The sequence below is a fragment of the Oryctolagus cuniculus genome, chromosome 10, assembly GCF_964237555.1.
Source record: "Oryctolagus cuniculus chromosome 10, mOryCun1.1, whole genome shotgun sequence".
Taxonomy (NCBI): Eukaryota; Metazoa; Chordata; class Mammalia; order Lagomorpha; family Leporidae; genus Oryctolagus; species Oryctolagus cuniculus.
Genome location: NC_091441.1, coordinates 54,365,726 through 54,380,597, shown reverse-complemented (window position 1 = coordinate 54,380,597; position 14,872 = coordinate 54,365,726). Strand labels below are relative to the sequence as shown.

At 47.2% G+C, this 14,872-nt stretch overlaps 1 protein-coding gene across 6 annotated transcripts in view; it reads right to left on the bottom strand.

Moving 5' to 3' along the window:
• The window catches only part of TMEM241 (transmembrane protein 241), a 128,542-nt gene that overhangs the window by 58,432 nt on the left and 55,238 nt on the right, over positions 1–14,872 (bottom strand). For all 6 annotated transcript variants that reach the window (XM_070050391.1, XM_070050392.1, XM_051851343.2 and 3 more), the window contains 4 exons: positions 12,795–12,843; positions 12,008–12,053; positions 11,215–11,250; positions 6,449–6,483 (listed from right to left, as the gene is read on the bottom strand). In XM_070050391.1, coding sequence (XP_069906492.1) covers positions 6,449–6,483; positions 11,215–11,250; positions 12,008–12,053; positions 12,795–12,843 — 166 coding nt within the window. The remainder of the gene's footprint in view (positions 1–6,448; positions 6,484–11,214; positions 11,251–12,007; positions 12,054–12,794; positions 12,844–14,872) is intronic.

Sequence of the window (14,872 nt, the reverse complement as noted above, 5' to 3'; positions counted from 1 at the left end):
TTTAAAATGTCAGAAAATATTCACCAATCCGTCCCCAAAAAGCCTATATCTATGAATCCTGACTCTCACTGTGTCTTCACTAAAGCAGGAGAGAATCAGGAAAATGGAACTCAGGCTCCACAGCGGAGATTCCAGATGTAAAGTGTAGAAAGCAAACTAGAAAGAACCATTGGGCCCAACCAGAAGGCAAGCAAACTGGCAGGAACAGAAACACCCAATAAGACTAGGCTTTCAATAGTTCTGGAAGAGAGAGATCTTTCTCACTGTTCTGCTTGCTGAGCCTTTGTAATCAACTGAAAACTACTAGGAGCAAACAGCTGCAGGACCCATCAGAGTGGGGCAATCAACCAACAGGTCTTCTAGATTTTGCACTTCCATTGCCTTGAATACCAAATTCTGATTTAACATCTACTGCCTTTGTTATCTGCTCTAACAAACAGATAAAAGCACTTGACTATTCCTGAGTGCTCTCTGAAGCTTACAGATGCTGGGGGCAGGGTACTGTTTCCATGGACCATGACTGTACACGCAGGCCCTGAGGTGACCTCAGCTGGCAGTGACAGGTGATCAAAACCTGCACCAGGAGGCCGGAGTAGTGGTGCAATGAGTCAGCCACAGCCTGCAACTCTGGATCCCGTATGAACACCAGTCCAAGACCCAGGTAGTCTATTTCTGATCCAGTTCCCTGTTTATGTGCCTGGGAAAGCAGTGGAAGATGGTCCAAGTGCTGTGTCCCTGCCACCCACGTGGGAGACGTAGAAGAAATGTCAAGCTGGCCGGCACCTCGGCTTACTAGGATAATCCTCCGCCTGCGGTGCCGGCACCCCGGGTTCTAGTCCCAGTTGGGGCGCTGGATTCTGTACCGGTTGCTCCTCTTCCAGTCCAGCTCTCTGCTGTGGCCCGGGAAGGCAGTGGAGGATGGCCCAAGTCCTTGGGCCTTGCACCTGCATGGGAGACCAGGAGGAAGCACCTGGCTCCTGGCTTCAGATCGGCACAGTGTGCCGGCTGTGGCAGCCATTTAGGGGGTAAACCAACGGAAGGAAGACCTTTCTCTCTTTCTCTTTCTCTCTGTCTTTCTCTTTCTCACTGTCTAACTCTTCCTGTCATAAAAGAAAAGAAAAGAAAAGAAAAGAAAAGAAAAGAAAAGAAAAGAAAAGAAAAGAAAAGAAAAGAAAAGAAAAGAAAAGAAAAAAGAAAAAAGTCAAGCTGGCCCATCCCCAGCCCCTGTGGCCATTTGGGGAGTGAACCAGAAGATGGAAGCTCTCTCGCTCGCTTGCTCTCTTTCTCTCTCTCTCCCTCTCTTTCTGTAACTCTGCCTTTCAAGTAAATAAATAAGCCTTTAGGGGGAAAAACACCCACACAGGCTCTTCTGGCTACCAAAGCTTTAAGTCCATGGCATTCCAGTGATAGGAATTGAAAGGAGAAGTTTCCCCCCACACACACACATCTCTAAGGCACCTTGATGCACAGTTTCTGAAAGTTCCAAGAAAGCAATAAACATGGTCCAGTTTATCACACACAGAACTCCTTTGTAAGCAGAGCATGCCTTTACATAACTTCATACACATGGAAGAAGGGCGTGGTTCTAGGGTGTCTCCATGTGTTCCCACAAGCTGGCTGATGGACTTTGCACTGGTGTGCATGAAAGGATTGGAGGCTGCCTCCAATCTGTACATAACCCCATTCCCATCTTCCCCAGGGCCTTTACAGGAGTGCTGTTGCAATGGCTACCAAGGCCTGCTGGACTTCCAAGCCCTAGAGCTTTGGGGCATCTTTTCACTGGGGAACTTCAGCTACTTACAATAAGGGAGGCCAAAGCCAAAGCCACCTGTGCTACTGATATGAGAGGCAAGGCCAGTGTCACTGGCCCAGAAAAAGTCCTCAGAGGCCCACCTTTCTATCCCTGGCCTCTTCAGTGACACCACCTCAGCTGGCAGGAAATTGCAACAGATCAAAGTTGCAGAGAGGATTCCTTCCAGAGAAGTGCACCAAGGCGCTCTCTGATGAATCTGCAGGCTCTGCAGCTCCCTGGGCTGCCCAGCACCGACCCATCCTTCTTGACCATTTATCCTGCAATGGCACGGAAGCCTGCAGGTGAAGGAAGGAGGAGGGGTTGGGGGAGCATCTGATGGCAATTCTTTTTATTATTATTATTTTATTTGAGAGACAGAGAAACACAAGGCAAGAGCTCTCATCCACTGGTTCATTCCCCAAATGTTCTGCAATGGCCAAGGCTGTGCCAGGCCAAAAGCCAGGAGCCAGGAATCAATCCAAGTCTTCCACATAGGTGGCAGGGACCCAATTACTTGAGCCATCACCACTGCCTCCTAGGGTCTGTGTTAGTAGGAAGCTGGAACTGGGAGCTGTAGCTGGGACTTGAGCCCATGCATTTCAATAGGGAACATGAACATCTTAACCAGTGTCTTAACTGCCAGGCCAAATGCCTACCCTTTTCAAGATATAATTTGAAGGGAAATTAATCCTGGCAAGTATCCTGTTCCGGCATAAGTAAGCTCCAAACAGGTTCTCATATCAGAGCCATTTCTTTTCTTTTTCCTCCCCAAATATTTTCTTACTGAGATAAAAATCTGCATACTATAAAATTCACCCATTTTAAGTGTACACTTCAGTGGTTTTTAACATATTCACAGAACTATGCAATGAGCACCACTATCTAATTCTAGAACACTTTCATTATCTCAAAAAGAAACAGAAGCCTATTTTAAATCACCCTTTTGCCCAGGCCATTGTACAGTCTTGGGCTGCTGACCACTTTGTGTTATCAGAGAGTATACTTAGTGCCCAAGATATTTTTGCATTGACCCAAAAGTTTAGCAACAACTCCAAGTAAAATGCTGGCCACTGGCCAAAATGTATATACTACCAATAGCCACCATGCCTCAGAAATCAGTAAAAATAAAACATCTCTGAGCCCAAGAAAAGCTCCAGAAAGAAACCCAGAATTGCCACACACAAGTATTCACTTGCTCAGAAGATTTTATTATATGGTGTAGGATAACTGAAAAAGGATAACTGCAGGGTCAGACAGCTGAACTTCAGTCTCTGCCTGTTTCCCACCTGCTCTGTCCTCTGACACACAGCAGTAGACACCTCTGGCCTTGAACTTCCTCACTCATAGAATTCAGTGGCACCCAGGATGAGTGTAACAGACAGACAGAAAAACCTCTTAGCTGAAAGACCAAGAGATTTCTTTAGGTGGAAAGTCCCCTGTGAACAATGCAGGAAGTAAATAAATACATAAACCAAGGAGAACCAGCGGACAGAACATTCCAAAGGCCTTTGACAAAAGTGCATTTCAGAGTGGGATGGCAATTACAGGCTCTTAAATACCTGCGTGGTGACAAGCACCAGGCTACGTGCAGGAGTGACAAGAGGCATGACCTGGCAGCAGGACAGAAGCAACACGGCAAGCGGAAGTGTCTGGGGCCAACAGCTTGGCTTTGCAGCCGTTCTTCTACTCCAAAGGACAGGTTTTCAACAATGGCGTGGACTGGCTCTTGACCTCATAGAAGACTTTAACTCCAAAGTCCCAGGTTGTTGGCACTGAGAGGTGGAAACTTACTTATGTGGTGGATGTCCTGAGGTCACTGAGGGTGTACCCTTGGGGAGTTCTCACCAGAGGCTCGTATGAAAGCCTGGGTTAGACATGGCCTCACCACGTGTGATCCTCTGTAGGGCTCCACCTTTGCCATCCACCACCCTGTTGGAGGCCAAACCAACTGGGCCACCTGATCTTGGACTCAAAATGGTGAGTCAAAATGAACGTTTTTCCTTATGAAATCAGGCTGCCCCAGGTATTCTGTTATAGTGACAAAACACTGACCAATCCAGACAGTGGAGAAGACATTCATTAGTCAATCTTAGAGTTTTCAGATGTCACCAGGCTATGGGATTGGGCAGGCAATAGTTAGTGGGCTTCAGTGTGGGCAAGTAGAGAGCAATGCATTAACAAAAAGTGACTGAGATCAGTGTGTGGTTAAGCCACGGCTTGCAACACTGGCACCCCATATTAGAGTGCTGGTTCAAGTCCTGACTGCTCAGCTTCCAATCCTGCTTCCTGCTAATGCCCCTGAGAAGGCAGCAAAAGACGGTCTGAGTGCTTCAGTCCCTGCCACCCATGTGGGAGACTATGATGGAATTCCTGGTCTCTGATCTCAACACAGCCCAGCTCTGACTATTGAGGACATTTGAGAAGAGAACCAGCAGATAGACGATCTCTCTCTCTCTCTCTCTCTCTCTCCCCCCCCCTCTCTTTCTGCCTTTCAAATAAATAAATAAAATCCTAATAACAACCAAAAAATAATGATTCAAATTATGAGACATGAGTTCAGATATGCCATATAGAAGAGAAAGCATTATTCCCTGGTCACTACCAACAGTTTCTAAGGATATCTGCTCAAATAATCTGAAGTGACCAAAAACACCAAGAGAAAGATGTCATTGTTTGCAGCACAGGATGAGAGCTGGAAGGTGCTTCAGAAAGAACCCAGCTCACCTTCCTCATTTTGTAGATGACAAAACTGAGACCCTGAAGGTTTGGGCATGCTTGGTGCCTAACAAGTAGTCAGAAGATGTTAGTCCTTTAAGAATGCTATTATTTTTTTAAAAAAGATTTTATTTATTTGAGAGGTAGAGTTACAGACAGTGAGAGGGAGAGACAGAGAGAAAGGTCCTCCCTCCGTTGGTTCACTCCCCAAATGGCTGCAACAGCTGGAGCTGCGCTGATCTGAAGCCAGGAACCAGATGCCCTACCCCGAGTCTCCCTCGCGGGTGCAGGGGCCCAAGGACTTGAGCCATCCTCCACTGCCTTCCCAGGCCACAGCAGAGAGCTGGATGGGAAGAGGAACAGCCAGGACTAGAACTGGCGCCCATATGGGATGACGGCGCTGCAGGTGGAGGATTAACCTACTGCACCACGGCACTGGCCCCCAAGAATGTCATTCTTAAAAGTCTTAAGGTCACTGGGTAAGGGAGCCAAGGAGCTCCAGTCCTCTGAGTCAGTGATCTCCCACTGCATTCAGCACACCACAAGGAGCATGACCACTGAAATGTGCCTTTTCAGCCATGCCATAGTCAGGTACTATTGCTTCATCCCTGACTTCTGCGATGGTTTGAGTGTAGTTGATCCCCACCAAAACCCTATGTTCAAACCCAATCCTCACTGTGTGGTATGAAGATGGTGGAAATTGAACCCGACTATGATATTTATAAGTGGGGTCTCAGGGAGGTGATTAGGTGATTAGACAAGGTCACTGAATCCTGGTAGTTTTGTACAAAGAGGGAAAGAGACCAGAACAGGCACAAAAGACATGTGGGTTCCCTGTCTCTTGCCATGTGACACCTTGGGCCACCTGAGGACTCTGCCCATGCGAAAGCCATCATTAGATGCAGCCCCTCAACCTTGGATCAGACCCATAAGCAAAGATAAGCCTCCTTTTTAAAAACTTATCCAGTCTGTGATATTGGGTTACTAACAACAAAGAACTAATACAACCTTAAAGCCTTTCAAAGCGAAAAGGCATGATGGAAGACAGTCTCGTGGGTAATTTTGAATCTGAAAAGCAACTACAGAGTGAGGGCGGCAACAAGGGGAGGGTAAGTGTTCTTTTTTAAAAATAACATTTATTTATTTATTTATTTGTAATTATTTGAAAGGCAGAGAAATAGAGACAGACACAGAGAGAAAGCTCCCACCCCCTGGTTCACTCCCCCAGTGAATGCCGCAATCACTGGGGTGGGCCAGGACAAAGCTGGAAGTCTGGAACCCATTCCAGATCTCCTACTGGGTGGCAGGGACCAAAGTACCTGCGCCATCACCTGCTGCCTCTCACAGTGTACATTAGCTAGAAACTGGAATCAGAAGAGAGCTGGTAGACAAACCTGGCACTCCACGATGGGATGTGGGCATCCCAAGCAGTGGATTTTTGTAAAGACTAAAGGCTTGGCCAAATGCCTGCTCAAGTTTTAAAAGTTGGTTTCTTTAATCTGCAATTATGAAAGTTAGATGGTGGCATACGATAATAATTTATAAAATGATGTCAGCAAGAAGTAGGGTAAATTTAAACTTTGCCACCAAATCTTTTAGCACTACAACTGAAGAACGATTCTGGATGCTTGGAGAAGGAATTTTAGAAGAGGCAAAACAAGCACTAATCTACTCAGCAGGGCACAGCCCTGAGTGTCAGAGGCCATAGAGATGAGCAAGCAGATGACCAAATTCAAGAGGGGATAAGAAGAAACTCCTGGCAATAAATCTGTTGTGGGTCATTAAGAGCAGGATCAAATATGTAGGCTATTCCTTTCTTCTCAGTTTGCCATTTAGGAAAGCAATTCTGATGAACTGTCTCTCAGAGAGATAGCCAGGGACAGTGCACTGGGCTGAACAGGCAATACGAAACACACAGAATGACTGCTCAGGCAGACTTACCTGTTGGGGGAGACGCAAATGCCAACAGCACCACACTGAAAAAAAAAAACACAGCACAGGAGTTAAGAAAGCTTCTGTGTCACCAAAAAATAACCGAAACTGCTACCCATTCTCCTTGGAAACAGCTGAATGAACCTAAAACCAAATTGTCTACACTGATGGGTCCCATTCTGCTGAAATCCAACAACTCTGAGACTCTCAGAGTTTCCAAGATGTTTGCCAAGATGATCAAATCCACTCTTGGGACAGTCAGAATCCTTGGTCCACTACAGGGCTGGCTGGGTCACTTTTCTTGGCCTTGGCTTACCCTAATTCTACTCATTCTCACGTAATTTCCCAAGATTATTTGTAAGTTAAATAAAGCAAACTCCAGGTCACAAGTAGGCTGCAATGTAAAAGTGGGCTGCTTCATGGGAGCTAAGAATATTATTTCACAAAATTAATTGTGGAGGAGAGAGTTACATTCCCAACAGTCTAGCCCACAAATCGAGTATCTACCTACCACGTGGCTGACCATCACCTGGGCTACTTGGGCTACTTCTCAGCAAGTGCCAAAGTGGCGGGGGGGGGGGGGGTAGAGGGAGAAGGAGGTTCCTTTGATGAAAGTGGCATTCCACCCTGGCACCCTCCCCTCTCCCTTTCTGGAAACCTCTCTCATCTCCCAGTGCCCCTCTACCATGCATACGGGCTACCCAAAGCTCACTGTGAAAGGCCACCCCCTCCCCACCCCACCCGCTGCTTTCTGTACCCTTTTCTATCATAGCTCCATGCCATCCAGAAGGCTGATCTAGCCAGAGCTCAGGAATAAGATTTGCTACTTAAATATAGAGAGGTTTCGCTTTTTTTTTTTTTTTTTTTTTTTTTTTTAAGTGCTGAGGACCTACAACGGAATAGCCCAGCACAGTGACATGAATCAGAATCTCCGAGGGTAGGGTGCAGACAGTTGTTCTGTGTGGAAATTTCATGTGTGAGAACACAACATAGACTCTTCAATAGGTGGTGGCATTGGGTAGCATGAAGACAGTCCTGAGCAGGGAAGTCACTGTCCACTCAGCACCGCCCTGCTCCTGGGGTTACCTCCCTGGCCCACAGCTACTTTTCTCAGGTTCTTCCTTTGCCTCGCTCCCAAGGCACAAGGTCTCCAACAGCCCTCGGAGGGGTGTAGACAGAGGTCGGGAGGAGGGCCAGGAGAAAGGCGATAGAGAAGAGCCCCATGTCCAGCACTCAGAAGCTGTAGGGTTTACATGCAGCTCGAAAATAAAATACACACACTCACATGAGACTGAAGATTTTGCAGTGACTACTCCTTGGCACAGGCTTTAAGTCTTTGCTTGCTATCTTGTCTCTCTTTGGAAAGCACATGCCTTGTACAGATTCCATTACTTTATCTCCCTGGATTTCCCTTTTGGTTATAACTTCAGAAGCAAAAGTTATTCTCCCTACATCAGGATATGAGGGGGTGTCTTTCTATCCCAAAATATCTCCCAGGGCCTGTCATCATATCCCAAATTCCATCATCAGAATCACTCCAAACAGTGACCCCAAAGTAAAATATTAGGGGGTAGAAATCAGAAGAAATAATTAAAGAACTGGCTCTCTAGTCCCTGTCTGAATCTCACAAACAGCCATGTGTTGCTTAATGACAGGATACGGTCTGAGAAAACTGCTGTTAAAAATTTGTGCAGACATTGCAGAGTGTAATATACGAACTGAGATAGTCATGGCATCATGAGAGGATAGGAGACACTCCTATGGGCCCACTGTCATAGAGGCAGTCCACTGTGGATGAAAGCACTGCTACACACCACAGGACTGTGTAGCTTTAAACCTCTCCCCCTAATTCCTACGCTGTGGCCTCCTTGGAGACAAGAATCAGATGGTATTTTTATCTGGATTCCAAGTACCCAGCAGTGGCAGACATACACCTCTTGGGGTATCTGTGATGGGACCATGTTTGAAGAAAAATACACCTTAAAGCACCCCATAGTTGTCAGATTATAATCTACAGGTAAACTCTGTTGAGGAAAGTATACTAATATAAGCATATTTTTTTAAAGTTTATGGAAACTGAATTTAAGAAAAAACTTATTTGGTGCAAAATCATTGAAATCTACACATAGTTTTTTCATAATACGCATTTTTCCAGGGATTTTTCGAAGAACCCTATTATGAACAGATTTTGGATATTCTGCATCAAAATAAACTTAATTTCTTTTTAAAAAAAATAACTTTCTATTAGAGAGAGAAAGCAAGGGAGAAGCAGACAGGCAGGCAGAGAAACCTCCCATCTGCTGGGAACCAGAAACCCAATCCAGTTCTTTCATTTGAGTAGTACAGACCCAACCACCTGGGCCATCAACACCCATTGCCATCAGGGTGCTCATCAGTAAGAAGCTGGACAGAGAGTGCAGCTGGGACTCAAACTCATGCACTCCAACATGGAGTGCCTATTTCCCTTGACACACACACAGTCTCGTCTGCCAACTGAGTGGGTGCAGCATGAACAGGTAACGAACGTCATGGTGACATTCTAGTTAACAGACTGGGAGAGACTAGAGTTTGCCTGAGAATAAAGACAGATGGCTCTATAACTACATCCCAATAGCTACTCCTTATAGGTCACCTAATTCCCAAAGTGCAGATCAAAGCCATACCTGTGTTTAGAAATTCCACTTATTCTCAGCCCCATATATGATCTTCTCCTTTCCTCTTAACCTTCATCCCTTCCCCCTACCTTGTACCCTACACCTTAATCTATATTAGAAACATTTAAAAATCTGGGTTTGGGGGTGGCATAATGGTATATGGGGTTGGGCCACTGCTTGGGATGCCTGCACCCCATGTCAGAGTGCCAATAAGAATATGGCTGCTCTGCTTCTGATCCAGCTCCCTACTGGTTCCTCTGGGAAGCAGCAGGTGATAGCCCAAGTACTTGAGTTCCTACCACCCACATAGAAGACTTGGATGGAGTATGGAGTATGGAGTTCCTGGCTCCAGGCTTCAGCCTGGCCCAGGCCTAGCTATTAAAGCTATTTGGGAAGTGAACCAGCTAATGAAGGGTCCCTATCTCTCTCTCTCTCTCTCTCTCTCTCTCTCTCTCTCTCTCTCTTTATCTATCTCCCCTATCTCTTTCTCTCCCCCTTCCTGCCTTTCAAATAAATTAATCTTTCTTTAAAAAGGGTCAGGAAGCAAATACACCCTCACTGGAACAGGGTATACCCGAGGTAAAGAATCCAACTATTTTCCTCTCACATAATATTCAGAGTTTAAACCAATTCGTTGCTCTGGCTGGCTGTGCTCCAGGCTGGCACACACAGGGACAACCCAGAAATCATGTGAATTACAGGACCCTGGAGGCTAACTCTCTCTGCAACCAGTCAGTGCCAATGGGAGCTCAGATGGTGGCCCTCATTCTGATTCAAACATTTCATCACTTGCATTGGAAGAAATTACCTGGAAACAGGGTTGTGGCATTACCAAGATGTGCCTGGCCTCTACTGGGAGGCTGGAGCACCAGGTTTACAGGCAATAAATGTCCCCACATCACCTGGGAAGCTGGGCTGGAGGGGAGAGGGCAGAACTCCCTGGGGGAAACAGTGGGGAGCATGTTCTCGTATTTCTAACGTGGTTCAGTGTCATGGAGACATTTTAAATACCAAGAGACTTCCACATTTCCAGAAGAGTATCTTGAAAGGTAACTGGTGCTTGTGGGCAGAGTGGAACTAATGCCTGCTTTCAGCTGAGTACAGGAGTGGCCCACAGCCATGCTTGGGGTGGATCTTGCTTTCCAAAAGGCACTTTAGGCAATATTAAGATATTTATGAGCTTCATCTGCATATAGAGAATTCAGCTCACACTGAACATTCATGCCAAGTAACTTCCTCCAGAGGTCAGCAAGACCAAGCCTCGGGGGAAGCTCATCTCTGCCCTCGGGCACCAGGCCAACCTGGGCTCCCAGCACCAAGCCTCACTTTGCTTCCCAATCAGGTCCCTGTGGTACACAGCAGGAAACTCCTAAAATCCAACAAGCCCCAGGCTGTGCTCCACTTGGGTCAAGGGTACAAAGCAAAGTCCATTCACCTTATTTAAAAGTTATAAACAAAGCCTCAAATGTGGTCCTTAAAAATATACTTTCAAAACAAACTTGAAATCCAGAATCCTTGCAGTCCCCAGAGCTTCATGTCAGAAATTGGCAGCACAGGGCAGCCTCCAGCTCCAAGGCGCCCACTTTGCTTTCCATCCAGGCTCCTTCTGTGCCCCGAGAGCTTCACACACATGTGTGGGGACACCTCAGCCTGCAAGGTCACCTACACTCTGTCCCCTACGAGTCTCTTTGGACTCCCCTTGGCCCTAGGATCGAATTTGGAGAGCAGAGCTAGAGAGACTGGGAATGATGCTCATGGCCTCTTGGATTGGGTTTCTAGGGTACAGTCTAGAAGCGAGGGTGAGGGTGTGGGCCCTGGGAGGAACTTCCCCTTAGCTCCCAGATGCTATGTCCCTGGTGGGAGAAGTGGGACCCTCTGGAATTCAGGGCTGCACAGAGGCCCCTCTTTGTCTGATCTAAGGGCGAGACTACCATTTAGTTTCCTCAATGCTGGCCATCTCATAAATTATTCAACTTGGTTTGATACCTGATAGGTATATTGGCACAGAATTCCTTAATCAAACCATTATTGAAACATAAAAATCCATTAGCTCTAGAAGGATATGAATTATTTCTTGAAAATCATATTTTTATTAAATCATGTATTAAATTATAATTTTACCTGAATATATAGTTTAAATACTGCTGGTCAATGTCACTAAGGAATAAGAGAGGAAAAAAAAAAGAGAAAACGTGAAATAACGGAAGTATTTTACATACATAAAATTGTCACTATTCTCTATCAATAAATTCTATCTCCATATCATTCACTACTATTGTGAATTATCGATAAACAGAGGAAGAGCACTTTATACCCCAAATCTGGACCAACTGTGTTTTTTAGAAAGCTTTTATTTAATAAATATGAATTTCATAGGTACAATTTTTGGATTATAGCAGTTCTTCCCCCCATAACCGTCCCACCTCCTACTCCCTCTCCCATCCCATTTTTCATTGATTCACTTTCAATTATTTTATATATAGAAGATCAACTCTATACTAAGTAAAGATTTCAACAGTTAGCACCCACACAGACACACAAAGTATAAAGTACTGTTTGAAGATTAATTTTACCATTAATTCTCATAGTACAACTCATTAAGGACAGAGGTCCTACATGGGGAACAAGTGCACAGTGACTCTTGTTGATTTAACTTATTTACGATGTCAGTAATCACCCAAGGCTCTTGACATGAGCTGCCAAGACTATGGAATCCTCGAGCCCACAAACTCTGACATTTAGACAAGGCCCTAGTCAAAGTGGAAGTTCTCAGGCCACTGGACTGGCTTCTTGGGCGGCCATTTATATCAACTGAAAACACAGGGCGCTCCTACAGCATCTCTGGCTGGAGGAAAACTCTCCTAACGCGGCCCTCCCTCTAACCAAACAAACCCCCCAGACAAGACGCGTTTACCTTAGGGCGCTGGACTTCCGGGTCTGCCGCACCATTTGATAGGCCCCTGAAAAGGAAGTGACGTAGTCACTAGGCTGGCTGGCTGCTAAGGAGCTTCCTGCGCGTCCAGGGAAGCCCAACACCCGCATGGGGAAGGGCCTCTTTCCACCAGCGGGCAGGAGTGGGCGGAGACTCGGGGAGCTCGTCGGTCATTCGGGTGGCCGTGGAGCTGGGCGGGGAAGGCTCCGTGGCCACTACAGGCCCGGCTGACAGGAAAGTTGCCTTTCCCTCACACGACATCCGTCAGAAAGAAACGCCTGGATTTCCAACACTGTCCACCGTGTACACACAGCGGGCCACTGCTTCCTCCCGCAAAGACTGACAAGAAACACCGAACGTGGGATTGAAGTACAATCAGATGGCCCTTCCATTTCACCAGTTCGTGTGTGTGTGTGTGTGTGTGTGTGTGTGAGATGCTACTGAACGGGCTTTTGATAGGAACTTCTGGCTGGCCTGCCCCCATTTTTAGGGGAGAGGACCCAAAACAACCGGCATTCAAGCAGCAGACCGCAGCAAGCAAAACTTGAACCAGAGTCAGTTCGTGTTTGTCACAGAAAAAAAGGAAACCAGATTGGTAATAAAAACAGTTGAGAAAACCCATGTTTAAAAAAACCCTGCAAATGCCCGTTAAATTTGAACCTTGACACCTTGGATTTAATTTTCCCTATTTGTCCTGGGTCACTAAAAAGTGAATATACAATAAGGTCTAAATAATACAGAGTGAAGCAAACATTGTTTTAACACTTACCGACGCAGAGTAAATGAATTACAGCCCAGAAATATCCATCCGGATCAAACTGTAAGACAGGATTTAAAAGAGAAAACAATGGCTCTCTGTACAGACGACAGAACTCTCAGTCATCACCACACTGTGCTAAGCGAGGGCTCCCCTGCCGGCCGCCTGGCCTCTCGCCCAGCGGCCCACATCTCCCCACGGAGCCTGTCGGCCTCCAGCACCTCACTCCCCACGCACCGTCAGACTGGGTTCAGTTCCCAGCTCAGGACACCCAAGGACCTCTCCGACAAGCCCCTCTCCCAGCCCCTCCCACTGCATCACAGCTCCCACCCCTGGAGAACAGGGATGACTTACCTTTCCCAAGCACGAGTGCCCCCCCCCACAGCTCAGCCGAGGGACCCCTCCTCTGCCTCCCTTCCTTGTCATTCTCCACGCGACTCACCAGCGCCTGGCACACACCAGTTTCTTCACTCTCTGATCATCTGTCTCTATCTCCACCCTCCCTCCACGGTGAGCTCTGGCGGGCAGGGATTAGATCAGGGGTAGGCACAGAGGAGGTGCTCACTAACACTGAACCCTGCAGTACTAGTACTCCAGGGCTTTGTTCGCTCTGTCTGCTTTCTTCTCCTGGCTAACTCCTCCCCTTTCCTCCACATTTAGGTGCCGTGCGGTAAGCAGAGCCTTGCTCCAGCATCAGAAGGATCTGGGTTGAATTCCCAAATCCCCACTCATTTGTTAGCTGGTGCTCTTTCGGGCCCCATTATTTTCTAGCTATGAAATGGAGATAAATAACAATCCCGACCCTTACAGAAGTGCCTTGAGATTTTCAATGAAACACGACACAGAACACAGCAGCACAGAGCCCGGCCCACCGCAGGCTCCCAATACCCGTCAGCTGCTCCTACTTGTGGACTCTCCAACTCTTCCGAGGGGCCCTGGCCCCTGAGCCAAAGACTCTGTTGACTTCTGTTCTCCTCCCCCTCGCTCCGCCCAGACTCTGACTTCTGCCTAGACAAAGACGGATCTTTGTGTCCCCAGAGCCTGGCTTAGTGCCTGACACTTAGAGGGGACTTAATAATGCTGGGGAGGAAAAATAGGGAGTGGGTGCCAGCACTGTGGCATAGTGGATAAAGCCGCGCCCTGAGATGTCAGCATCCCAAATGGGCACCGGCTCAAGTCTTGGCTGCTCCACTTGGATCCAGCTCCCTGCTAATGTGCCTAGGAAAGGAGTAGAAGATGGCCCAAGTACTTGAACCCCTGCCCCTACATGAGAGACCCGGATGAGGCTCCTGGCTCCTGGCTTCAGATTGGCCCAGCTGTGCCCATTGTGGTCATTTGGGGAGTGAACCAGCAGATGGAACATCTCTCTTTCTCTCTCTCTCCCTCTCCCTTCTCCCTGTAACTCTGCCTTTCAAAATAAATCTTAAAAAACAAAGGAGGAGGGGAGTGAAAAAGAAAGGAAAGAAACCTAGCAACGAGATGACTCCTCCAGGGGTGGGGTCCTCAGAGCCTCATAAGGAGAACCCAGGAGCAACTATTTGGCACAGCAGTTAAGATGCCCACGTTCCAGGACAGAGCAGCCAGGGTTCAAGTCTCAGCTCCACTCCGGATACCAATTTCCTGCTAATGCTCACCCTGCGAGGCAGCAGGTGGTGGTGGTTCAAGGAGTTGGGTCCCTGCCACCTGCTTGGGACAACTGGATTGAGTTCCAGGTTAGTGATTTCAGCCTGGCCCATCCCTAAATATTGTGGGCATTTCGAGAGTGAACCAGCAGACAGGAGATCTACACCTCTACTCCCACTATTAAATAAATAAATAAACAAACAAACAAATAAATAAGTTAAAAATAAAAGGAATCCCAGCTTCAGCAGAGGATAACGAAGTGAAAACCCCTCCGCAGAAGAGGAGGCCATTGGGAGGAGAGGAAACATCAGCTTTGTCTCCATGTCCAAGGCTGGAGTTGCTGTGGGACCGGTTTGCATGTCAGCAGTCATGCACCAAGGGATGCCTGTGTGAACTGAGGGTGCCCTGCAGCACATGCAGAGGGCAGGGCTCACAGGCCACGACGCTGCAGCCTTGGGCAGAAGGCG